Genomic DNA, 26,805 nt, shown 5'->3' on the forward strand with positions numbered 1-26,805 from the left:
TGCTTTGTACCACCTAGATTCTAACCTACCCCCATACTTTTTCCCCATCATCCCTTGCTACCGATGCTTGCACAATTATCCTAATCATATTTATGGACTTCCGGTACTTCTGACCTTCCTGTCAATGTATTTACTGTTCTGCGAACTCTATTCATATTGTCTTTTACTCCCTTTTCCTTTGTATGATCATAATACTGTAATTCTGTTTCGTCTACAAACCCTTGTAAAGCACTCTGATACCTCTGAGTCTCGTGAGCGCTATATAAAACTGTTTAAATAAATAAATAAAAATAAAATAAACGTGGAGCCCGGAGTCCAGGACAACGACTAGACCACACATGCAAACCAGAGTGAAGACTTGTTAAAGCACCACCTGGGAATACCAAACACCACGGAATCTTGTAATGGAATACATCAGCCTGGCCCCGACCAAAAATGTCTTCTTGTATGAAGATACTCTCTACCTGCAGAAGCACGGGACCAGCATGGGGAGTACCTTCGCTCCCAGCCTGGCAGGTCTCTACGTACGCCATCTAGAGACCTGCAGGATCCTACATCATGATAACCCTTTGACACAACATCAAGACCTGGAAGAGGTATATTGACGATGTGCTGGTCATCTGGGAGGGAGACGTTCCATCGACCGAGGAGTTCATGGGATGGCTCAACCAACAAAATACCTTTCTAAAGTTTACCAGTATCACATCACGTGATAATCTAGTGTTTCTAGATCTGAAGATATACCCGGATGGGGGCACGCCGAAAACCACCAAGCATTTCAAGCCAACAGCTAAGAACTGTCTACTATTATACGACAGCTTCCATTCGCGTCATCTACGTGACAACCTCCCCTACGGGCAGTTCCTCCGCCTCCGGAGGAACTGCACCAACCTGACGGATTACAAAACACAAGCCTCTGACTTGAAGACCAAGCTCTCCCACCGGAATTATCCCGTCCGAATTATTGACAGAGCAATGAAGAGGGCCCAGAATAATAATAGGGAGGCCTAAAGATTGGAAGATAAGGCGATACAAAAGGGGATGATGGACGGAGCAAATCAAACACTCACCCCCAGTCAACTGATCTGGGTTTAATCCATCACCATTCTTTAGCTCACTCAGCCACCCCAGTTCAGACATGGCCATATGCAAATCAGTCTAACCCTGTGCCTCATGAGGATTATGAATACGAAACCGGTCCCAGGATGCTTGTTTCCTGTCCAGGGAAGACATGGCTTGGCAGTTCGGGCTGGACTGTTCCCGCGAGGCACAGGGTCAGACTGATTTGCATATGGCCATGTCTGAACTTGGGTGGCGGCGTGAGCTAAAGAATTGTGATGGATTAAACCCAGATCAGTTGACTGGGGGTGAGTGTTTGATTGGCTCAAACGCTCCGTCCATCATACTCTTTTGTATCGCTTTATTGGAAGATAAGGCACACAAGGATCAAGAGGCCAGACCCATCTGTGTGACTACCCACCACACTCATTCAAACAAGATATTGAAAATAGTCAATAAACATTGGAGGATCCTTAACTGCGGCAAACTGAGCCTTGTGAAAACACTGTTCGCTCACAAAAGAGGCAGGAATTTGAAGGACATGCTTGTTCACACACGACCACGCTCAGACACAGTCACAACCAATGAGAATCCCACTCTTCAACCAATCCAAGGCCACCACCTGTGTGGCAAGTGCAGCACTTGCCACCTCACCAAGAAGAGCAAGCAAATAAAGTTTAAGAATTGCAGTGAATGGGAACAAAGGAAATTTACTGACTGTAATAGCCGGAAAGTCATTTATATGATCACATGCCCCTGCGGTTTGGAGTACCTTGGAATGACATCACGACCAGCAAAAATCCTCATAGGGGAATATAAAAGTAATGACCGGTGTAAAAAAAAATCACAACGAAAATGGCGACACTTTCTGACTGAAACACACACACAGTGAAAGACCTCCAATGGACAATCATAGAACAAATACAATCTGAAAGCGGTCTCTTGGAAAAAGAACAACACTGGTGTTCCGTCTAGGCACCAACTTAACGGGCCTCAACGAGAATATACCATGGAGCCATTTCTCTTGAGTTAAGAATAGATATCGGTTGCCACCTTGTACACTCATCCACCTGGTGTCTGTGAAATGACCTTACAACTCCTTAGATATCTGTTTTTTCCAGATCAGGAGTGCTGGATTACCAACTTATTTAATTAATTTGGGCCCTTTTTACAAGAGAACTTTTACGGTTTCTGTGGGATAACTGGACTACCCCCTACATATCCGGGATTCCACACCTGGAGTGTGGGTTTACCAACGTTTTATTTGGGCCTTTTGTAAAAGAAGGTTATGGGCACTACAAACTCTAGCCCCTCCCTGATTTATTTATTACTTTTACCTTGATTAATTAATACAATCTGCCCCTGCCTCAAGGACTTTTCACAATATACATCCAATACCTATGAATGCGAGAGGGTATCAATTTAAAATGTTGTATATCTTTTTTTTCCACACCATGGTCCCGCTTTTAGTAAATAGGGCAGTTTTTCGTAAACTTCAAACACGAGCGCTAACCAGAGCAGCGATGTTCCAATATTATCCAAAGCGATCGTTCTAGTTGTAAACGCATCGCGTCCCTCCTATTCCGGGTGAAGGAACCAGATACAACTTCCAGGGCAATGGCGGTCCCCGTAACTTTCTCCATAACGTAAGGATGGAAGAGCTCCCCGAGCCAACGTACATGCCAACAGTGGCGGGAACAATAAGGGCTATTAGGTACAGTATAAGTAAGTGCTCCACTCGGCATGACCACATCGACGGAGCCGCGAGGGGGTTGATCATGCAAGGCAGCACCCTGGTATATGCGAGTACGGCATAGCTGCTTCAGAGAGGCCAGTTCGGTTTCCATCGAATTTGGACACCGACCTAACGCTGCAATTTTTATTTACAGAGTGCAATTAGCACAGGGTCCCTTTCGTTCTAAGGCTCATGATGCCATTGGCTTCAATACAGCAAGTATGTAATCAGTTTCCATTCCAGGCTATTTTTCTTATATTCTGATTTCAAAAACTAAACTCCTTGGTCACTGCAAGAACTACCTTGGGACATAATCCTTTTAGTGAGTGTGTATTTTGTTACATGTGTGTACGTCTTGTATCTGTCCTCTTTTTTACAGGACACTGCACTGGCACAAATATTTTATACTTCTCTCCATTTATAGTACTGTATTTATCACTTACACCGGTCACGAATGCCACATCTGGAACATAATTTGTATACCGGATGTTTTTTTCCTATATGTTGCGTTTCTTTTTCAGATTGAAATTAAGGAATTACCTTTTCGCAAACAATATTGAGACCATTGTGTCCCATTATGTAGCTTTTACCATCAGTCTACACATATTACTTAAACTATCGACATGGTCACAACATTCATGTGAGTAGGGTAGGGATCTGTGTACCCGTCCTTAAGAAGAAGAAGCAGCACGCTTCGAAACATGTTGACACACACAGGAGGTCTTGTATATTAATACAACACACCTCCACCTCACACCTTTTTAATAATACCAGCACCAAGGCTTATTAATTTTTTTTCTCCTAAGATGCTAGGTATTTTTTAACATTCACTTATCACTCACTCCTGATCCTACCTCTCACCACCTCTCACACCACACAGAGATAACATCAGTGCTCCAGCACATTTGTTGGTAGTAGCACGCCGCGTTCCGTAGAGGGATGCGAAGACACCTATGATGAAGCATGACACCATGGGCCCTTTTGGTGTGTGAGGGGTATTTAAGAAACACAATGTGCTTCCCACCAATGTAGGAAACACACGTGACCCATGAGCAAACATCATCAATTGCAATCTTCCTTGGGTGGATCTTTTTGTTTATCAATAATTGTAAGGGGAGGCTGAATCCACCCCAGGTGTTCGTGTAAAACACAGACTCTCCACTCCCTCTGTTTTTTTCTGACTGTTGTTACATGGCTTTGGTTAAGGCTTTGTGTAGATCTCTAGGATGGAAAGTGCTTTCAAAGAATGGTATTTAAAACTAAACTTAGGGTTAAGTCACCCCCTCCAACTAACACCATAGGCTAAAAACTGAATTACACAGAAAGTGATAAATCAACAAAAAGGAAGACAACAAAGTATTGGGGAAAGGGTTGAGCAGGAGATTCCAATCTTAATCCTGGAGGGTTGGATCCATACCACATTTTCATGGCAACCGGAGGCTGCATAAATGCTTCCCTCTGAGTGTACTGTATGTAGATTATCAAATGTGGATATTTCGATCACGTGTGGTGGTTTTGGTGCTCTAGAACCAGCACTGTACACCACTGGGGCAAAAAGTAGAGGCAAGTACATTTAAAGGGTTAAACTGTACAAGAAAATGGTGGCTGGGCGGGAAAGATTTCACAAGTCGAGCAAAACACTGCTGGAACAAGCCACCGCAAAGCAAAACCCCTGGACCTACCTACTGCAAAGCAAAACCTCTTTACACAGCCACTGCACAAAGTGAGCCACCACAAAACCTTTCGACATAGCCAATTCAAAACCGCTCTACACAGCCACCGCAAAACCCCTTTCTCTCCACTGCAAAGTCTCGCTCCACGTGGCCACAGCAAAGCCTCTCTCCACATGGCCACCGCACAGCCTCTCCACATGGCCACCGCACAGCTTCGCCACCGCACAGCCTCGCCACATGGCCACCGCACACCGTCTCCACATGGCCACAGAAAATCCTTTTCACAAAACTCCCTGAAAACCTCAGGCACCAAAAAGCAAAACAGCCCTCCATTGCTACAGCAAAGAAAAAACGCTCTACTGAGGACTGGTGTGTCAAGTAAGAAATATTTTAATTTGATTTTTCTCTCATCGTGAAATAGGCCGCTAGGCTCCATTCGTGCTCCAGAGCTCGGGGAGAGGAGTTGGCCTAACGGCTAGGGGGCTCAACCTCGAACCTGGGGAACTGGGTTCGAGTCTCGGTAATGACGCTAAACCTCCTGTGATTCTGGGCAAATCACTTAATCTCCCCGGGCCTAACAAAAATGAATGTGTGTCCTCATGTAAAGTAACTGGTATGTAAAGCGCCCTGATACCCGGTTCGGATTTGGGTCAAGTTCGCGCTATATAAAACTCTGGGGAAAAAAAACCCACATGTTCCACCACGACAAAACAAATGGAGGATTAGCACACAGACCTGGGTGAAGGTGGGTAATGAAAACAACCCTGAGAACTTTCGCAAATAAAATATCACAAACTAGTTCCTGAATTAAACTTCGTAAAGAGCAAACAAAAAAGCGGACCCGCTGGGAGAACAAACAAAACTTGTGGCGCAAAGCGCCACTGCCAAAGCCCATAGAGACCAGGCCACCATGGCGACAGACTGATTAAGGGTTTTAGAATTGGGTTTTAGAATTGGATTACAAATTGGGTGGTAAACTCTGATACATGTGCAAACCGCTGTGTCCCCGGGGCACAGAATTCCAAGTAATGTAGAAAACACCAACCAATAAGTTCCAATACCTGCAGAATTTGGTACAGAACTCATTCCATATGTAATTCCTCATGTTTTCAGAGGACAACTGCGACTGAGAGTGATTTACTACACCGTGTAAGTACCGCACTCTGCAGTGTCAGCAATACTGCTCCACTACCGGCCCACTTGGAATCAGGCCTTTTATTCTCCAAGGTGTCCAACCTGAAAATCACCTGAAAAACACCGCGCACCCGAGCCACCGGAGGCCGCCATTCTGTGCCCTCAGTGGGAGGTTCCACATACAGTTTCTCTGAAGGTAAATTAGGCAACTGATCGTTTTATTCAGAACTTCAAAGGAACCAATGAAAACCCTTGTAAAATGGTAGGTGTGGTTACACTTCCTGGCTCTCACCAAAAACATTGCACAGACACTATAAGACCCTCCTACTATGGCCGTGCTTGGGAGGTGGGGCCCCCATTTCTGCACGTGCATATACATCCAGTCCTAGGAGGATGGGGGGCATCTGACTTAATAGTTGAAGGAGGCAAACTTGCACCAGCCAAAAGGAAGGGAGACAAGCATTTGCAATGCAATAGGTCTCGCATTTACAAGAGTTTGAGCTATTGGCATTGTAAATGACAATGCCTTTTATTTATGTTTTGAAAACCTGCAAGCGGTGCGTAAACACGCACTTTGAACTTCTAGTCCTTTTGTATGAAAAGCAAGGCTGGCAGTAAAAAAGGTGCATCTACTGCCAGCCTTGCTCGGTGGGGAGGAAAGGGGGTGAGAAGCAACACAGAGAAGGGGTGGGTGGGAAGGGGGAGAAGTACACAGAGAAGGGGTGGGGGGAGGGGGGGAAGAAGCGGCACAGACATGGGGTGGGTGGGAGACTGGAAGAAGCGACACGGAGAAGGGGTGGGTGGGTGAGGAGAAGAAGCAACACAGAGAATGGGTGGGAGGGGGGAAAGCAGCAACACGGAGATGGAGTGCGTGGGAGGGGGGAAGAAGCAACACGGAGAAGGGGTGAGGAAGAAGCAACACGGAGAAGGGGTGGGTGGGGAGGAGGAAGCAACAAGGAGAAGGGGTGGGAGGGGGAAGAAGCAACACGGAGAAGGGGTGGGTGGGGGGGAGAAGCAACACGGAGAAGGGGTGGGTGGGGGGGAGAAGCAACACGGAGAAGGGGTGGGTGGGGGGGAGAAGCAACACGGAGAAGGGGTGGGTGGGGGGAAGTAGCAACACATAGAAGGAGTGGGTGGGAGGGGGGAAGAAGCAACACGGAGAAGGGGTGGATGGGGAAGAAGCAACACGGAGAAGGGGTGGGTGGGGGGGAAGAAGCAACACGGAGAAGGAAGCAACACGAAGAAAGGTTGGATGCGGAATAAGCAACACGGACAAGGGGTGGGTCGGGGGGAAGAAGCAACACGGAGAAGGGGTGGGTGGAAGAAGCAACACGGAGAAGGGGTGGGTGGGGGGGAAGAAGCAACACGGAGAAGGGGTGGGTGGGGGGGAAGAAGCAACACGGAGAAGGGGTGGGTGGGGGGGAAGAAGCAACACGGAGAAGGGGTGGGTGGGGGGGAAGAAGCAACACGGAGAAGGGGTGGGTGGGGGGGAAGAAGCAACACGGAGAAGGAAGCAACACGAAGAAAGGGTGGATGGGGAAGAAGCAACACGGAGAAGGGTGGGTGGGAGGGGGAAGAAGCAACACGGAGAAGGGTGGGTGGGAGGGGGAAGAAGCAACACGGAGAAGGGGTGGGTGGGAGGGGGAAGAAGCAACACGGAGAAGGGGTGGGTGGGATGGGGAAGAAGCAACACGGAGAAGGGGTGGCTGGGAGGGGGGGAAGAAGCAACACGGAGAAGGGGTGGCTGGGAGGGGGGGAAGAAGCAACACGGAGAAGGGGTGGCTGGGAGGGGGGGGAAGAAGCAACACGGAGAAGGGGTGGGTGGGAGGGGGGAAGAAGCAACACGGAGAAGGGGTGGGTGGGAGGGGGGAAGAAGCAACACGGAGAAGGGGTGGGTGGGAGGGGGGAGAAGCAACACGGAGAAGGGGTGGGTGGGAGGGGGAAGAAGCAACACGGAGAAGGGGTGGGTGGGAGGGGGAAGAAGCAACACAAAGAAGAGGTAGGTGGGAGAGGGAAGAAGCAACACGGAGAAGGGGTGGGTGGGATGGGGAAGAAGCAACACGGAGAAGAGGTAGGTGGGAGAGGGAAGAAGCAACACGGAGAAGGGGTGGGTGGGATGGGTAAGAAGCAACACAGAGAAGGGGTGGGTGGGAGGTGGGATGGGGAAGAAGCAACACGGAGAAGGGGTGGGTGGGAGGGGGAAGAAGCAACACGGAGAAGGGGTGGGTGGGAGGGGGAAGAAGCAACACGGAGAAGGGGTGGGTGGGAGGGGGAAGAAGCAACACGGAGAAGGGGTGGGTGGGAGGGGGAAGAAGCAACACGGAGAAGGGGTGGGTGGGAGGGGGAAGAAGCAACACGGAGAAGGGGTGGCTGGGAGGGGGAAGAAGCAACACGAAGAAGGGGTGGGTGGGGGGAAAGCAACACAGACCAGGGGTGGGTGGGGGGGAAGAAGCAACCTGGAGGAATGGGGGTGGGGGTGGGGTGGCGAAGCAATGGGTGGGAGGGGGGAGAAGCAACGGGTGGGAAGGGGGGACAAGCAACCCAGAGATGGGATGGGTGGGAGGGAGGGGGGGGGACAAGCAACACTCAGATATTTTCTGTTTAATAAGGAGGAAACCAACATCACTTGTTGCCTTCAGCTACACACACCACGTACAGATCTGTCACCAACGAACACCCTTACCAGCTGAGGAAATACATAAGCATTTGGATCAGCTCTCTTGTCTCACCCATCAAAAAAGCTTCATAACTCAAAACTGGCATACCTCCCCATGACAAAACCACATCATACTCTCCTGTGAAACTGAAAGTTTTCGAAAGTCATTCCCCAGACTACCAAAAGTTGTAGTGATGCCATATTACTGGCAAATTGTGTGCTATACAAGTGCTAAGACTAGGTCTGTACAGAGGGCTAATGCTAGCTGGGAAAAGCCTTCCTAAGTGACAGAAACACCCTATGGCAACTCCCATCTTCGCCAGTTTGACACAAACTTCTGCACCCCATGTGTGCAAGTTATGAAACCAATCTTGGCCAGCCTGATTTCCTGTACGCTTACCGATGCCACACCAAAGATGAGTGAGAGTAGAAAACTGAGATTCTGCACTCTTCGAGGGGAGGGGTTTTGGTACCTCTCTTCATCAGGTTGATCTTGTGTGTTGGGTTACCTTGCCTTAAATTCACCACACTCCGAAGAAAGGCAACCAGTATGCAGATACTTACCTATTCAATGGTTGTGATTGTCTGGAGCCTAACCAAATGGCGGATGTTGCATCTGTGACTGTAGAGATTGCACTGCTGGTCCTTTCACTGCTCTCCCACAGGAAGATAAATATTAGGCAGATATCCAGAGGCAAACACCTACATCACACCAACTGTATCCATTAGAAAAATCCTGGCACAAACCATCGTGAACAAAACATGTCTCCAAGAAATGTAGCTGTCTAAAAATCTGCCTCCTTAAAGAAACATCTATACTCTCTCTAATCTACAAATCAATGACCCTGAAGAAGTCACCTTAGAATAACCACAACTACCTACACAACACCATCAAAGTCACACTATGGCCAAACATCCCACAAAACGTAACCACCTGAAAGCCAGCAATGGATTGTCATGCACCGCAAAGGAATGAAACAATGGACAACATCCGATTTCAAATCGAGTACCGCGCTAAACAATACACTAGCCACCCACTACCCTGCTAGACCAATTGAAGAATTGTCATGCTAGGGTATGAAACACTGGGCATATTCCCCCCTTGCTTTTTAATATATCTAGATGATATGAAGGTACATTAAGTTATTAGTCCTACTCCAATTGTCAGAGATACTCATGTCCCTGTAATGTAGTTATGAGGATGACTCAGTATTATTTTCTAATACCCAAGTTAGACTTGCACAAAAGTTTAGACTACATCGCAACCTATTGAATCCATAACATGATGATTGTTAACACCAGCGAGACAAAATGTATGGTATTAGGAAAGACAAAGGATTTAAAGTGTTGATTTTTGCTGGAACATGATAACAGAACGTGATGGGGCTGCTTGCAAGAAGTCTAATCACAGTCAATCGCTTGGGTAGCAGTCTAACCCATTGTTCGAAGCTGTACCTGGCTGAAGAAGCCCAAACTGGGGCGAAACGAGTAGTGGGTTGCCTGTATTCTGGTTCAGGGAGTACCTGGCCTGGCAGTTCAGGCTGTTTCGGTTCCCAGGAGGAGCAGGGCCTAGGCTACATATGGCTGGGCAGGATGCGGCCCTATTGATTGCCAGTGATTGAGGTGAATGCAAGCCTTCCATCCATCACCTTGTTGTTGGCTGGGATCCATTTAGAAGTGGTGACCCGCTACAGATGCTTGCAGATGATCATACGCAAAGCCCTTCAACGGAAGCAGCATTGTAATGTTCGGCTGGAGGGGGGTCATTATGTACCTCAGTCAATTGATTGTACCACGGATTAACTGGACACAGTTAAAATAGCCTATGCATTAGCATTAGTTCCTATAGTGATGTACTCAGTGGCAATATGATGGAGTAAGATTATATAGCATTTTGATCTATTTGGGGCTCGATTTTGAAGAAAACCATAGTTTACAAAGTTTCATCCTGCTCCAACCTACCCTTCGATAGTGGTCTTAGCGGCCATATGACGTCCATTCAATCCCTTTGGAGAAGCTGGCATTGTTCAATGGTACGTACGCTAGGAATTTACTAACAGCATAAAAGGGTGATCGGACAGGAAATCAACAGACTATAATTTCAACCATGATGGCTACAATTTGTAAATCTCATTTTAAGACCAGAGGACAGCAGTCAGCAGCAGGAGTAAGAGTGCGGTTTACAACAGCGAAGCGATGCGCAACAAGTGTCAAGCGTGACTATATGGCAGATCGATCACATCTAGAAAAGAGAAGAATGGAATTTCTCTTCGGAATTAATCAATTAGTCTTGCAGAAAATCCTAACCAGCCAGCGAACACCTAATAGAAGAAGAATTTGGCACCGATTATGCAGAATGTATGTGGAAGGTACGCGGAGTCCTTACATGGTTATGTTATTTGCGTGCAACAGTTTTGGACCAAAAAGAAAAGATGTCGGGATTTTTAATATAAATTTAGGTGATCCTTTCCATACTGATTTGTTATTTAATTTAAGTAATTCAGAAACTTGAGAGGGAGTGCATTGCTTGTCGTATAGGACACATTTTTTTAATAAATGTGTTGAATGACTGGTTAGTGTGACTGAGGCGCTTCATGTACTGCGACGTGTATACATAATTTATCTGCATGATTTATTATTAACAGATTCAAACTTGACAAAAATAAATACACTTGAGGCGTGCGCTTTCCAGGTGTCTGTGGGCTGGGTTGGAGAGTATATTAAAAACAAACAATGTTTCTGGCATCTTCGGTGTGGTTGATGGGCAAAATGTTCTGTACACAACAACATAAATCGATAAAACCCTCGGCCCCTGGAATATTCACCGGTCACCTTTACCTAGAAGAGGGGAAACAAATTTAAAAAGTACCCGGAAGTAAGACCTAGTCCCCTCTGTTCAAGAGATAAAAGAACCGTGGAAGGGACAAATGTGTGTGGGGAGGTGAGGGGGGAGGGGGGCATTTAGGTGGGAGCATACCTCTTACAGATGTGCCAGGACGCCACCACACTGGCTCCAGCTGCAATAAGTGTGGAATGTGGGGGCGGAGGGTGAACATGGACACAACCCACATCCCTGGAAAGCAGTGTGGACCAGTCTAGTCATCAAAATTCCATGACAGAGTGACGCCAGTGGGGTCAAAGGTCAATGCGTGGAGCCGATTCTGGATGAGCTGCCACGACCCACAGGTCTGCAATAGTGGCCAACAGTAGTGTGGTACAGCAGCATTTATATAGCGCTGCTACTCTAATCTTAGCCATGAAGCGCTTTGAAGGCGATAGGGCTAACCCAAAATTGAGGGGGCACTGGCACATTGAAGCAAAGGGGCTCTGAACTCTTCTGTCCCCACCCCCACCCCTGCCCAGTTTTAAAGACTATGGGGGCTCTGACCCTACTGTCGGGACAGCGCCTCGGGGTGGGATTGGCCAGTGGACCACAAGTGAGTGTATGAACAGATTATTTATTTATTAGGGAGTTTATTAAACCTGCTCTTATTCTTTGGGTAACTTCCGGCTCCTTACGGGAAGCAGGTGCAGTCTGATAAACGGAAGTCATCGCCCAATCACTCCTGGGGGAGGAACCGAGTTCACGTTTCTTCAGCACGCCCTTGCTCCTCGACAATTTCAGGCGAAGTCAGGTCTGAAATATATTAACTATATATTTTTGTAAAGAGGCGCTTGCAGAATTTTATCAGCCTCTGAGCGCCTTAATCCGAGTTGTAATAAAACGACAGATGCACTTCGTCGTTCTCTAGCATGCACCTTCGAAGAGAGGCATGGCGGGTATCAAGGAATCCAGTGTAGTTCTCCGGAAGTTCACCCTTCTTTCAAAACAAGGGATTCAAAAAAATATATATGTCCTATGCTTTCGTAAGGATAAACCTATAAATCTAGTTCATGTACATATTTAGAAACAGAATTTGCGATGATAGGAAACTGTAAAAGCTGCTTTTTTCTCTCCCATAATGCCCCCTTATCCTTGTGCACAGGAGGTGACATCACTGGATTGCCCGTCATTCTTGTGCACAGGAAATGACATCACTGGATTGCCCATCATCCTTGTGCACATGAGGTGACATCACTGGATTGCCCATCATCCTTGCGCACAGGAAGTGACATCACTGGATTGCCCATCATCCATCTGCACTGTAATTGACATAACTGCGGAAGCAGTGCAAATGTGCACTGGACCGCGCCAGGAACCCTGCACCTCTGCTCCCCCTGGCCACCGCTACCATGCTGCGCTCATCGTGCTCCCAACCTCAGCCTTCGTCCGCCGCACTACTGCCAGACCGCACCACACAACACGGAAGGACCATTCACATGCACCCCCTGCAAGTTCTTGTGTTCTCTACCACACAATGCACACCCACCAATCCCACAACAGCAGCACCCTGCACCCCACTTGATCACACTCACACAAACAAGCCATCCACTGTCATTAGCAAAAAATCGCCACACTTGCATTCCTGGTCAACACCTACTTGTTTGCTAAACAGGCCATAGAAATATGGGACCAGCATGACCACACTCCAGACCTGCTCTCTCTCTCTCACGGAAACATGGCTAAATCCAACCTCGGCACCAGACAATGAAAATGGCCATCCCCTCCGACTGAAGTATCGCCAGGCAAGACTGAGAGCACAAGTTCAGAGGCGGAGTTGCTATCATATTTAAAGACACCATTAGCTGCATCACCTACACTGACACCCTCACCAGCTACACGGAACACCTCAAGTTCAAAATACGCATCAGTTAATTTCTGCCTGGGCAGAACCCATGTAGACAGACCACCAGGAACACGCTCTAATTTCACCAGTGACATCACAGACTTAATTGCATCCTTTCACATAAATGCCAGCATCTTCATCCTCCTTAGAGACCTCAAATTTCACTTAACTGACCGCACCAACCTAATCTCTACCGCCCTTCTCGAAAAAACGTCAGAAGCCCTGGCCTCACCCAGGACCTTATCGAACCAAGCCACACTGCCAGACACCTATTGAACACAATTTTCTCCTCAATCAGCAACATCCAATTCTATAAGTCAGAAACTATGAGCTGGACAGACCACACCCTTTTCAGTGTCCACATGCCCAGCTCACACCACCCCAGAGCTACCAGTACCGGAATCGCATACTGCAGCTGAAAAAGCATCACAGAAGAGGGGTGGGCTACCGCCCTTTCTGAGTAAAAGCCAGCACATAAGAGCAACTTGGCGAAAGCCATCAAGAACCTCAACAGCTGACCACCGCATGCGTCAACACCCTGGCTCCCCTTAAGCATAACCCAAAGGTAAGAACCCAACCACAGGCCAGTTGTTACAGAGAGGAACTCGGTCTGACAAAATGCCACTGAAGCAACTGGAGCACAAATGGAGAACAAGTCTAGATACATCAGGCAGACTACTTCAAATCCGCCCTAAAACACTACCACCAGCACATATGGAACAGCAAGAGCACAGCTCTGTCAGATCCCATCAACACCAGCCCTAACAGCAGCAAGGAAAATTTCACCAACAAAGATTTCACCGTGCCTCCTGCTGCCTCTAGTGACATCACCACCTCACAAGACATATGCAACAAGCTCTCTGAATTCTTCTGTAACAAAATCACCTCACTATACAGCAACTTCGACTCTCAACTGGATCCCGTCACCGTCGAAGCTGAACTTCGCTTCATGGTCAAAGAACGAACCCCGACCTCATGGCCTGCCATCACAATCAACGAAATGGCTGCTACCATGCAGACCAGTCACTCGATGGCTCCATCAAGCCCTTGACCCCACCACGCCTTCACCAAAAAACTCCTACCGATCAGCAAAGCACTAACACACACCCTCAGCGCCTCCATAGACTCAGCCACATTCCTGGACACATGGAAATATGCCACCAAGATGCCTTGTTCAAGACCAGCCATGCTTTCCAACTACAGATCCATCTCCCTCCTACCATACCCAGCAAAGGTCTTACAGAAACTAATCAGCCAATCCTTTACAGACCACTGGAGCAACCACCAGCTACTCAATGCCACATAGTCCGCATTCAGGTCCAACGACAGTACAGACACAACATGCATTGCACCAACGGAGAACATTTGCATGATCCTTGATAGAGGAGACAGGGCAGCCCTTATTCTCCTGGACCGCTCTGCAGTATTTGACAAAAGCTCATATCTCCCCCCGCCTCAGACTCCTGCACAAGATTGGCATCCAACCACTCTCTGCTGGATCTGTGACATAACAGATTGAACACAAGCCATTAGCCTGGCACCTTACGCCGCTGAAGCCTGCAAACTCATCCGCAGAAGGCCTGGAGGTTCCGTCCCTATTCAATGTATACGTGATCCCTCTGGAGATTGTCATCCTCGCACACAACATCAACATCCTCTCACATGCAGACGACAAGCAACTCTTACTCGCCCTCTTGGACAAGACCCCAACACAAGAAACCTGTTCACTACCTGCATGACCAAAGTCGCTAACTTGATGAAAGCAAACTGTCTCAAGCTCAACACCGACAAGACAGAAGTAGTGATCTTCGGCAAGAACACATCACCATGGGACTCCAAGTGATGGTCAGCCAAAGTCGGATCCACGCCCAGAGCCCACGCCAGGAAGCTCAGAATAATCATGTACAGAAAACTGGCCATGACTGCACAAGTCAAAGAGGTCACTGCAGCCTGCTTCCTGCTTCCATACCCTGAAGATGCTGAGGAAGATCTTCAAAGGGCCCCGAAGCAAAACAAGAAAAACTGCCACTCATAACCTAGTCATCAGCAGGTTGAACTATGGGACCACCCTCTACGACAGGAACACCAACCAACTCCCTAGGAATCTACAAACCATCTAGAACTCGGCAGCCAGACTCCTCCTCAACCTCCCACACACACACACCGCACATCCCACCACACCTAGGGAATTACCCTGGCTCCAGATACACAAATGCACACAATTCAAACTCCTCAGACACACATTGAACACACTACACAACTTAAACCCCACCTACCTGAACAGTCACGTCTTCTTCCACCAACCAACCACCTAAACAGACACCTCTGCTCCTCAGGACTCCTACTCGCACACATCCCTGGCATACACAGTCCCAGATCAGGAGGATAAGCGTTCACTTACATCGCGGCTAGAGCGTGCAACGGCCTCGCATTCCACAGCAGAGCCTCCTACTCTCTTCTTGAATTCCTCAAGAAGCTGAAAATCCACCTTTTCAATTAACCAACCTACCATAGGCAGGGCCAGGCATACACACACCTGCTCAGCACCAGGATACACTAGTGGCTGAAAGCGCATTTTACAAACACAAATAACTTAACACCTTGTACAACTTCCAGCATCACCGGCCTTGCAAGCTTTATTCGGGATCTTCACTCTAGAATTGTGGTGCAGGCTCATGCTGTTGGTGCGCAGAATCTTGTCCGGAAATAACCACTTTGAGCTTTACAGACACGAAGCAAAAGCTCAGAATAAGGTCATTGTGGTTACACTGTCCCAAAGAACAGAACAGCCAAATATGGTCATCTCTCAAAGATGGCCAACAATCAGACATGTTTTGCCTTGTTTGGGGGCTCATCAGCGTGACACAGTTACCATGATTTGTGAGAGACTGAGCCGGAGGGACGGTTAATATGAAATAAAGTCACTGCACCGGCGCCGTGGTGCTCATGACGAGCTCGGCTCGTCATGCAGCACAGTGGCGCTGTGCTCATGACGAGCTGAGCTCGTTATGAGCATGGAAGGTGTTAAAGAAGCACACCTTGAGTCTGATGTGCTGAGATTTCAACCACACAAAACAAGCGCTGCGCATGGACCAGGGTCGGAGTCTGCAGAAGAAACGCTACGAGGAAGGGCTGCAGGCAGGGGAGGGGCTACCACTGGTGCAGCAGGTGCACTGGCACCGGGCCTAGGCTCTCAAGGGGCGCACTGTTCGCAGATAATTGTTGTAGTTGACTAACCCTCCATTTTCTTTGCTTGAAACCAGTGCTCATGAGATCTTTGCAACACTGGTCCTGCAGGGGCGGCTGCATCTCATTAAAGCCCACGCAGAGATGGAGTTTTGTTCACCTTGGCCTCCCTCCCTCCCGCCCAAGGACAGCCGAAGGCGCCCTGGTTCTTCATGGCTCTGTCACCCAGCCTGCACAGGGAGGGCTGCAGAATATACATTCTATTTTCTGGGGTCTCTGCCCACAAATGCCAGCCCTACACTCCAGAGTTATGGTCAGATAAACAGAATTAGTCTTCGCAGGCCTTGTTCTGTAAACTAACAGGGCAGGACAGGCGGTTGAGGATAAACGGCATAACAATTACTGGAAAACACCGCCAGCGCCTTCTCTTTACCTCTGTGTGACCCTGAGCACACCGCAGCCAAGTGACGTTTTTTAAAAAAAATAAATGTTAACAAACCACTGTAGCGCTGCAAGAGACTTGCACTGTTTTAATTGAGGAGAACCTGGGCAGAGACTCCTCGAAATGATCGTTTTGTTATTCAAAGCCCAGGCCTGGAACACGGTGACCCTGGTGGCAAGGGGTCGCGTGGTCTGAGCCCGGGAGAGACTGGCGCGGGCACACTTAAAGATGTCTTTCGGGAGAAGTCTGCGGCGCGACCGCACACCGTCACGTCATTTGGCTGAATAAAGACACGGGACAGTCAAAATAAACATCTTGTTCCGCACCCGCAACGACTCCCTCCAAGCACTGCCGTCAATGGGAGCCTCGCAAGCAACCGCAAAAGAATGAATGGCTGAATCAGGCCCGCCAAGAGTGGCCCCTGCAGCGTGATCACAGTTCGCTGCAACAGGTGCATAGGCAACGGGGCTTTCACGGCAGCTCACGCATGCTCCTGGCGTGCAGGTTTTACAGGGAAACCCCCGGCACGGAGTGTTCGTTTCTTCACCCCTCCTCCAGCATTCCAGCAGCTGTCACTGAGCCGGAACTGGGATCCGGGCCGGACCCGGTGAAATATGCTGAATTTGTGTCGGTGTAGCTGGCCGATACCAGGACACATTCAGCAGGGCTCGCACCTCGTCTGCTTTCAGCTCAGAGCAGCAACGTGCAGGCGGTGAAGGGGCTTTCTTATTTATATTCAATCTGGGCTCAAAACAAAGGCCGACTTTAAGGGGCCGTGAGCCCTCATGTTATTTAGAGTATGAGCCAGGCTGAGAGCCATCTGCAGCCTCACCTAGATGACAGCGCAACGGAGGGAAACAGATGTGCACAGCTGGTTATCACTTTACAAGTACTTTAGAGAAACACAGGAGGATTTTGACTTGGTTCAACCCCTGTATAGAAGTGATGTAGTAACCAAGCCAGACGTATAGGTCTGCCTGAGTACTTACACTAATTATTTAAACAATACTGTTTTTTAGTTAGTTCTTTGATAGCGCTACTCCTCCCAAAGCAGGGTGCAGGGCGCTTTACATCACAAGCACACATTATACATTAACAAGAAGTCATACATGTGGGGAAATCGATTTTACAGGAAGTGTTACATAAAACAATGTGGATTACGAGGCACCAGAGATATATAATTTTTACTGGTAGGCATTATACGTCAAGAGTGCATGGTTTGGAGAAACAAGACATCAGGATTTAAAACTTAACGCAGCGCTTGAGGTTGTCTGTTGTAATAAGATGTAATTACTACCCAAAGGAACCCTTTTAAGCAGCCTTATAATAAGGGCAGTGTTGGAAATGTTGCCATTTCTGTTGGGTCAACCCAGATTTCTTATGCAATTTGTTGTTGAACCCCATTTTTGGTGGCTATAGAACTCTGTGCACTGTACCCTTGGTGACCAGAGGTAAAGTGATTGTGCTCCTCCTTTCAACATGATGAAATTAGTATACACCAGATTGGCATATTTATCTTGTTTATGAGCCCTACTATATGGCATCAAGGAGTACCCCGGGTTTGCAGGTTAAATATCACAAATGGACTGCAGCACCCGTTGCGCCATCCAAAATGCAAACATCGCACCAGGGTTGCCAACGGTAATCTGGCTGTGAAGATATTAAAAGCAAATTCGACTTGTCAAAATAGCCCTGTCTGACAGGTCTAAATCTTCCTTTAAAATCTGTAGAAGTCACCGTGAAATAGTAGGTTTTATTGCCCATAAGGCAGGGTGCATGGTGTTTAAAAGTAGGAGATGAAAAAGTTTAATGTTAACCATGTCCTTACAGTGAAAATGCCCTAAAAGGAATTTCACTGCAGCAGGGTAGGCTGTTCTACATGATAGAATTGGGCTATAATACTATGTTTAATATTATCTCTGCCTAGGAAACATCTTCAAATGTAATAATGGACTTTTTGAAATATTTATTACAAGCCAAATTCACTAGTGAAGTTGGGTTTGTAATAAATATATTGAAATAGGACTTTTAAACAGTTACTTTTGCCCGGTCTGAAGTCCCCTGAAGCTTAAACTGAATTTTGGACTCCAAATTCTGCTAGCGAGTAATTAGCATTTCATTAGCCATGAATGAGGCGTGAACTTGCTCCTAGGACTGGGACAAGCAGTCTTGGGTGTGGGGAGGTGTTGTCGTGCCCTTCACTCCTTGTGGGTTGGGCACAAGGACTTTATTAACTTCAAAGAGGCCGACCCTATCACAAGCAAATGTAGCCCACACCCAGGACTACACTCTTCTTTTGGGTCCCCACCCCCAGCCAGACCGGCCTCCAGCACAGTTGGCTTCTTGTTGACATCAGTGTTAGATCCTGCTGGAGTCTCAAGACCTGCTTGACAGGTCGACTGGGATTTTTCATATGACATTTGGGGAGCACTTTCAAGGAGGGAAACAGAATGCCTACATAATTTCTATATATCCACTGTGATTCTTGAAAACTCAGCTTTGTTCTACCAAACATCTGTCTGAGTTTTTGGGGGGAGAGCAGAGACTGCCTAAACCTTGTTTTTAGTGTTGGATATCCAAGGACACTAGGATTACCATAGTACACTCCCCAGACATGCCCTCAGAGCCCAAGTTTAATGTGGCCAAAGACTTTGGCCATCATTAAAATGCCCAAAGTAGGTTCAGTTAGTCCCGAGAACCTTCATCTCATTGGGTAGGACTTCCACAGGGGTCATTCTCACCCACTAGCTTGTGCCAAGCATAAACGTAGCATCCTCAGGCACCCACTTCAGAACATCCCGTACCTGTAGAAGATCTAAGAGGCCGGCACCAGCTGTCTGAGAAGTGCCCACAAGACTAAGCCTCCTCTTCCTCTAGTAGCCAAAACAAAGAAGTGGACTCCAAGGGTCAAAAGGCTGACCTTCTTTCAAAACTAAAGAGACAACAAGCAGTTTCTTGCACCTGCATAGCAGGCCAATGACAACTGGACCTGTACTGGACCCTCCTGTTGACCCCTGCCTGCCACCCTCTGAGTCTCAAAGTGTCCCCTATGACCTCCTGGGGTGGGTGAGGTGGGGGACAAGGGAGTGGGTTCACAAGTGTACTCCTGTGGTGGATTGGGACTTGAAAGGCTAAAGTTAAAAAGGTAAAAGCTTTGACCAGGACGAACCTGGTTAGTGCATCCAACACATGCTCCATTGCGGTCAATGTAAAATTGCACCTACGGCCGGTTCTACTGTGACCATTGACTATCATTGGAATTTAGTGCTTCAATGTGCTACTTTTACTTAAAATTTAAAAATGAATATCTCCTGATGCCCTTATTGGATTTCTGTCATTTTGGTATCAATTTTATTTATTAAATGTTACTCTGTTTTTCTGATTCGGTTTGGGGTTTGTATTGTTTTGCAATTTGTATTTAATACTGTTTTGATACTAAATTAAAACTTTACACATTTTGTCACCCTGAAAAGGGTTGTGATTTTTACCGGAGGTGAGTACTTGCTTCCCACAACTAAAAACCAAATGTCTTACAAACAGATTGAGAAAAAAAACTATTAGGTACTAAATGCATGCCTTGCAGTTTGCATACAGCTCCTTGATGCTGGTTCATAGCTTATTGTGCTATACTAGAAGGATTACAGTTTATGAAATGCAAGTAACAGAAGGATCTCTGTGTCAAACGCAGTAACCCACCTACTTATATACAGAAGATAAAAATCTGTGCTTTGCTGGAGAAATTAACCCTCTGTGCTACTGCATCAAGTGCAATAACCACCAGCGTTATCTAACCAGTATTTTCAGAAATGTCAACATGGGGCAAAAATTGGCGCACTTTTGATGCCGGTGTTTGCCCCATGATGATTACTGCTTCTTTTTTTACCCCTGTGATGCACTTGGTGTCGTGTGCTTCTCCACTGCACTCCGTGGTGCTCTATGTCGCCCAAGTACTTCTCCCCCACTTCCCTCCATGATGCTCTCACTGTGTGCTTCTACCCCTAGCTCCATGTCGATCTTTCTCCTGCCCATTTGGTTTCCTCCCCCAGAAGCACCTCCCCAATGCTGCTTCCCCATTCCGGGGTTGCCTCTCATAATTACATATATAAATATATATACATATATATATACATATATATACACATATATATATATATACATAACACATATACATATATATAACACATATACATATATATATATATCTATATATATAGGTTTTTTTTACCTACTGATCCAACTCGGATCGGTATATAGGCGCCTACAAAATGACGCAGGATAGGCCATGTAGAAACATTGAACATTGTGAGTCTAACAATACTTGAGTCAATAGGTTCCAGGTTCACATGCGAGCAAGGAGATATCGCAGTGGGTTATATCATTTGACGCTCCTACCCACGACACGCATGACTAATTATCGGCCACACTTCTCCTTACGATGTGCTACGTGTTATCAGGAGCGGCTCCTCCGTAATGGAGAAGGAGTGTCACCCCACTGCCAGGAGATGATAAATAAAACCATAATAGAACATTGTTATTATTGTTTAATTTGCCTCCATCTGACCTGCATTCCGACAGGAGGGGCGGGCAGGGCAATGGCAGGGAGGAGTACTGAGCACTTATGAGCGCGCATGTCAGTTTGGCCGGCCAAACAGACATGCGCACTTGTGTTTCTAAAAGTCAGCTGTGATCCACAGCTGGGTTGGAGAAACCCCACAGGCTCCCAGGTACCGTCTGAGCGGCAAACAAGGCCTGTCAGACCAATCCAGACCCTGCTCTCATGCTATGAGAGCAGCGTCTGGATTGGGTAGGGAGCCTGTGCCCCCAGGACTATCCACTTCGGGAGGAGAAGCAGGAGCAACGATGCAGCCGGCAGCCGGAGCAAAGCAGCAGGTAAGTGGTTTTATATATTTTTTTTAATTTCCCAACCCCGCCACCCTACTTGTTTAGATTGGCACCAGCCACTACTGCATTCAATCCATTTCTTTGAATTCTTATTGTGCCTGATGGTGAATTAATTTGTCCTGCACTCTTTGTAAATTTCGGCCGTATCTTTACGCTTGGCTTGAATCCCAGTAACAACACCTAGCCTTTCATCCTTCTGAGGTCTAAGAAATGAGTGCTTTTGAATTGGATATCTTCACGTAAGCATTGTGATTCAAAAAGTATTTGCATTCGCTCTCTAGACACTTCGGAAATGTTTGGTAACAGCTGAAACAATGAGTAAACTAACAATTTAGAAGAGCAGCATTGCAACAAGGACAAGGTACATAATTAAGGACATGGTCTATCGTATGTCATCGTATAGTCTAGGGAAGAAGCGCTAGGCGCACTAGGGTGGTTTACTTGACAAAGCGATTTTCAGCCACTCATAAGAACCAGGTGGGTTAATAATGAAACTATCTAGTGAGTTTACTGTCCTCATTGGAAGCAGGGGGCCACCTCCAAATCCCGGCTCCTCCACTTTACCCAAGATGTTTTGATCTTGGACTAAAACCTGTGCATTCTTTCCTTTATCAGAGCAAAAGGATAGCAGATATACGGGCCTAAAGAGGTGAAATGACTGGCATGTTCTGTTCTTGTCACAGGGATAAGGTCTCTGGGTCAAACACGGACTCAGTTCCATGTCCTTTCGAGATAGATTCCGGGAGTTTAGTTCAAGTGGCATAAAGTTGTACAAAGCATGTTATGATAATATAATGGTTGTTTTTGTCCAAGTTTGATTTGTAGTTTGGGTTAGACATGAAACCTTGAGGCACGGCACACAGTTTAGCACCTACACATTCAGTCAACAACACTTGGCACTTTCTTTTTTTACTGACCTCAAATAAGCTACAAAAAAGCAAAAGGCTTTGAGGGGGAAGTTTCATGTTACGTCGAGGGTCCGTGGCTAGAGGCTACCCTCTGGAGACAGCAATGCACCTTAAAGTATTGTTACACCCAAAGACCACCACAGAGGAATTGTGACGTGGTAGCTCCAAGCGTTAACACACTTGCTGCAGAAATCGGTTGGACAGAGGATTCCATCATTGCAGGTCACTCCACTCCGAACACTTTAAAAGTTGTTAAGTGCCACCACTGTGTCAGGTAATAACACAAAACGGTAATGCAGTTGTAGCGGCTGCAAGACTCATCACTGGATCAAAAAAACATTCGCATATCTCCCCTGACTTCAAATCCTTGAACTGGCTGCCTCTTGAAGCCAGAATACAGTTGAAAATTGCCTGCATGACGCACAAGGCTATACACCTGAAATCACCCAGCTACCTCACTCATAAGTTGACAATGTCCGGTGGGTCCAGAGCTACCAGGAGCACAAACAATCTTCTGTTGAAGCCGCGAAGATTCCGGAAGAAAAAAAACTTACAAACGCTCCTTCTCTGGAATGGCGCCCAGGATCTGGAACGCACTTCCTCCTGAAACGAGGCTCATCTCTTCCTCCCTTCTTTTTAAGAAAGAAGTCAAAAGTATCCTTATGGCTAAATACACTTGAACAATTCGTTTGATTTACATTGCGAACAGTATTATCAGTATTCTGTTATGATACAGCCTATATATTCCTATGTACGTGTGTCTGGACTTATATTAGTCTAAAGTGCTTAGATCCTGCTACCTCATATCAGTTTTTTTTAATCGATTTCGGTAGTATTCACAACGTTTTGATGGCCTACGCTCCAACTAGGCCGTGCTACCTCATACCTATACTATAAGTAATTTGTTTTTTGTTATGTACATGAACTTGATGATCTACCTCCCTACTACCCCCCTTGTTCCCCTACCCTTCCACCTGCCTGTGTAAAGCACTCTGTTATCTGCAAAGATCTTGTTCGCGCTATATAAAACTCTCAAAATAAATAAATAAATAAATAGTGTGTGTTATACATTTTTACAAATAACTGCATGTCGTAAATACGAGCCAACAATGCCAATGGCAAGAGTATGTCTTTCAGTACTGCAGTGTGTTTTTCAGCCAACAGTATGACGCATGATGATATGAATGGTAGTTTGCTTGTCCACACTGCAGGTTTTGACCTACAAGTCCCAACACTTTGTTTTCTTTATTCATGTTGCACAGCATTACTAAAAAAAACATTGGCAAAGCCCAATGGGTCCCAAATGCGAGACCTACAGCTTTGCCAATGCTTGTTTGTACTGACGAGGGCCCATCAGCTTCCCAACAATACAGGTGTGCAAAAATAGGCAAAGAGTGTCAGTCAACGTCAAACCTATTGGCGTTGCCAATGCTTGTTGGGAATGCAGAAGGGGCCAATGAAGCGGAGGCTCGCGCAGTGCGGGGGTGCTATATATAAACAAGGGACTGGCATCCCTGAACAGCAGGAGGCGTATAATTGGCAGCTGCCCAGGTGACCCAAGGGGCCGCGTGGCGCATCTGGGACCTGGGAGGGCTTCGCCCAGATTGGACCCTGGCGAGAAGAGATGTTCTGGTAATGAAACCCCATGAGGGTCGCAGAGCCCCGCCCGCCCCATGGTCTCTCGTCATCACCTGTACCTGGTCCACGGTGCCGCTTCTCCATCCAGATGTAGCAGTTGTTCTGCGCCACCCCGGTCTGGGAGTCCAGGAAGGGGAGGCGCACGCTGCGCTCGGCGCAGAGGCGCGCATTGTAGCTGCGGCAGTGCTCGATGGCTTCTTTATAAAACTGGTCCCCGAGGCTGTGGAGACAAGAGATGAGGAATAAGGCACAATCTCAACATTTCACTCAAACTCAAAATACATTTACACACAGGGCTTTGTATAGCGCCTCTGTGGCCTCTTCTAGGCGCATTAAAGATATTTATTTGGGGGGGGGGGGGGGTACATGGAAGCAAATGCAATTTTGTCATGATTTATAGGAATAACATCACGGATGTGAATTACAGTTTTCAACTGACGACACACACACACAAGTTGTTGCAGGGATTGATGACTGTCACTAGTGGATTATTCCCCCAGTGCGAAAAGCAGTGTTAATGATCAAAACACACTCACTAATGTCATTATTCTACTTTCATTGAGTGTTTGCTACTCACAAGAGTTCCACGCAATCAGCAGTATGTGATTAGCTAAATATTGCACACAAAACTTTCAAACCTCACCCACCCCGCAGACACAATGTTAAAAAAACACAATTAAATTAGAGAAAAATCTTCATTAAAAATCACTCTTGACGTAGTATTGTTACACCTCATCTAGAGCTGTAACGGCTGTGAAAAGGCTCTCTTCCTCAGTTGCAGGCAAGTTGGGGACTAATCAAGTTAGGAAGTATGCAGGTGGCATAGTAGCGTGTGGCATCACAGAAAGTGACATCACAACCCATGACCTCACAGGAAGCGACATCACAAGAAGGGACATAAGATCTTAGCACCGCAGACATATTATTAGCGGTTCTACAATGAGTACACTTGAGCGTATTACGGGATTTAACATCACGGTTATGACAAAAAAGTGACGCAACCCTGATGCAAAATCTGGGCCTCAACGTATACTTTAAAAAAATAAAAAAAAATCTGCCACAAACAAATTGGCCCTGATGTGGCAGTAAATCTGTTCAGCTTAATTGGTTGTAAAGTCTGCATTTTAAAATATCTTCTGGGTTAAGGCACCTGCTGCAGGGATCACTGTGCGCCCAGTAAATCTCAGGGAATACTAATAAAGGTAAGATTCCCCAGAAAAGGTGTTCACCTTCAGAGTAAAGCAGTGTTTTGTCTAGCCCCAGTTTTGAATCAAAGTAGCATAGAGGGTTCATGTGCCTCCTGCAATGCACATCATGTAACATGCAGGTGACAGCTTTTCATTTTATGTTACTGCTTTTTACACAAAATACTTTTGTTACTTGCAGCTCATAAATAGTAATTCTTCTAAACTAGCGCAGTGAGCTATGAAGGACATGTGACTCCTACACCTTGTAACCCTGTATGATGTAACATAACCTGTACATTGATTTACTCACATGACTTATTGTCAATGTACAATGTTTATGTGTGATGTACAGAAAGCACTCTGGCACTGCATTGAGAGGAGTAGCGCTATAAAACAAATAAAACAAAACAGTGGCATTTAAAGTGTTATTTGTGTTAACTACTGGGACAGACCAACACATCTGACATAACAGTGCCTACATATTTCTTACATAGAGGTACTGAATAAAGACAAAAGCATGCCCCTCTTAAGAACCTGTGAAGTGATGACAAGATGTACGCTTTTGTTTCCCCTTCTTTGCATTTGCATCTAGGTGTAAGGCTCCAGATCGCTCCCAGTCAAAAAACTCAAACAAAAGGAGTTGTGGTGTCCCCTTAAATTCTGCCTTTGTTTTCGGCAGCTGGAATTTAAAACAAGACACAGTCTTTGCTGCTCGCGCTGCTGCTGCTCGGAACAAAAGCAGACAGTATGCAGGCGCCTCTAAAAGTCGCTAAAAGTCGCTAAAATTGCCATGATGTCTTCAACGTACACCACATTTAGCATATTTTAGTGGGCCTCAACTTCTTGATACGAGTGAACCCTGTGGTAATAGTGGGTGAATGCAGTCTACCCGCATGTACCCCCGACTTGTCCCCTTGTTACAGGCTAAAGCATTTTGTGAGGGCCCATAGCAAGGAAAGAGGCCTGTAATAACTAATAAAGCTCAGGGTGTAAGCGGTGTAGTGCTATTTAAACATTCCACCCACTGTGGATAGAATGTTCTGAAACAAAAAGGGAGAAACAGAAAGAAAAGCATTAGAATGTTGGAGGAGGAGTCTATAAGGCTATCTTATTGGGCACGATTCACTCCCTTTACCTTCCACGGAGCTCTCAACATTCCACATGTAAACAAACACATTTTGGTTTCTTATTGTTAGTACAGAGAACTAGACTGCAGAGTACGTGACCCTCCACATCCTACACCGGTCCCGAGACTTTCAGAAACCCTCGATAGTGAAAGTTAGCATTTTCTAGACTAGGAAAAATAACATGTTAATTCCATACGAAACCAGTAAACTAGTTAACAGATACAAAATGGTCCAAGGTAGCTGGTCTTGTTGATCGTATTAGGGTTCTTCGCCGTTACGGGCCATGCTAGCTCCGGCCTGGCAGTTTAATATGTCCATAGAGCCGTAGACAGAATTCTGGGATCTTAATAAACAAGCGATGTGCCTTACAAACAACATGCAGTGTACTTTGAGGTCCTTTGACACCTGTGAGAAGGAGCTTCTGAAATAGG

General features: G+C 46.6%; 1 protein-coding gene across 13 annotated transcripts in view; it reads right to left on the reverse strand.

Moving 5' to 3' along the window:
* DPF3 (double PHD fingers 3) overlaps positions 1-26,805 on the reverse strand; it is a 414,904-nt gene that overhangs the window by 258,547 nt on the left and 129,552 nt on the right. For 7 of the 13 annotated variants that reach the window (XR_015299877.1, XR_015299875.1, XR_015299874.1 and 4 more), the window contains exon 2: positions 24,114-24,280. Coding sequence is in view for 8 of the 13 variants with exons in the window: in XM_086937069.1 (XP_086793195.1) it covers positions 24,114-24,280 (167 nt within the window). In the remaining 5 variants the exon portion in view is untranslated. The remainder of the gene's footprint in view (positions 1-24,113; positions 24,281-26,805) is intronic. The other 6 variants (XR_015299878.1, XR_015299876.1, XM_086937071.1 and 3 more) reach the window with 1 other exon arrangement.

This window comes from Lissotriton vulgaris, chromosome 9 (assembly GCF_964263255.1).
Source record: "Lissotriton vulgaris chromosome 9, aLisVul1.2, whole genome shotgun sequence".
In the NCBI taxonomy this organism is placed as follows: Eukaryota; Metazoa; Chordata; class Amphibia; order Caudata; family Salamandridae; genus Lissotriton; species Lissotriton vulgaris.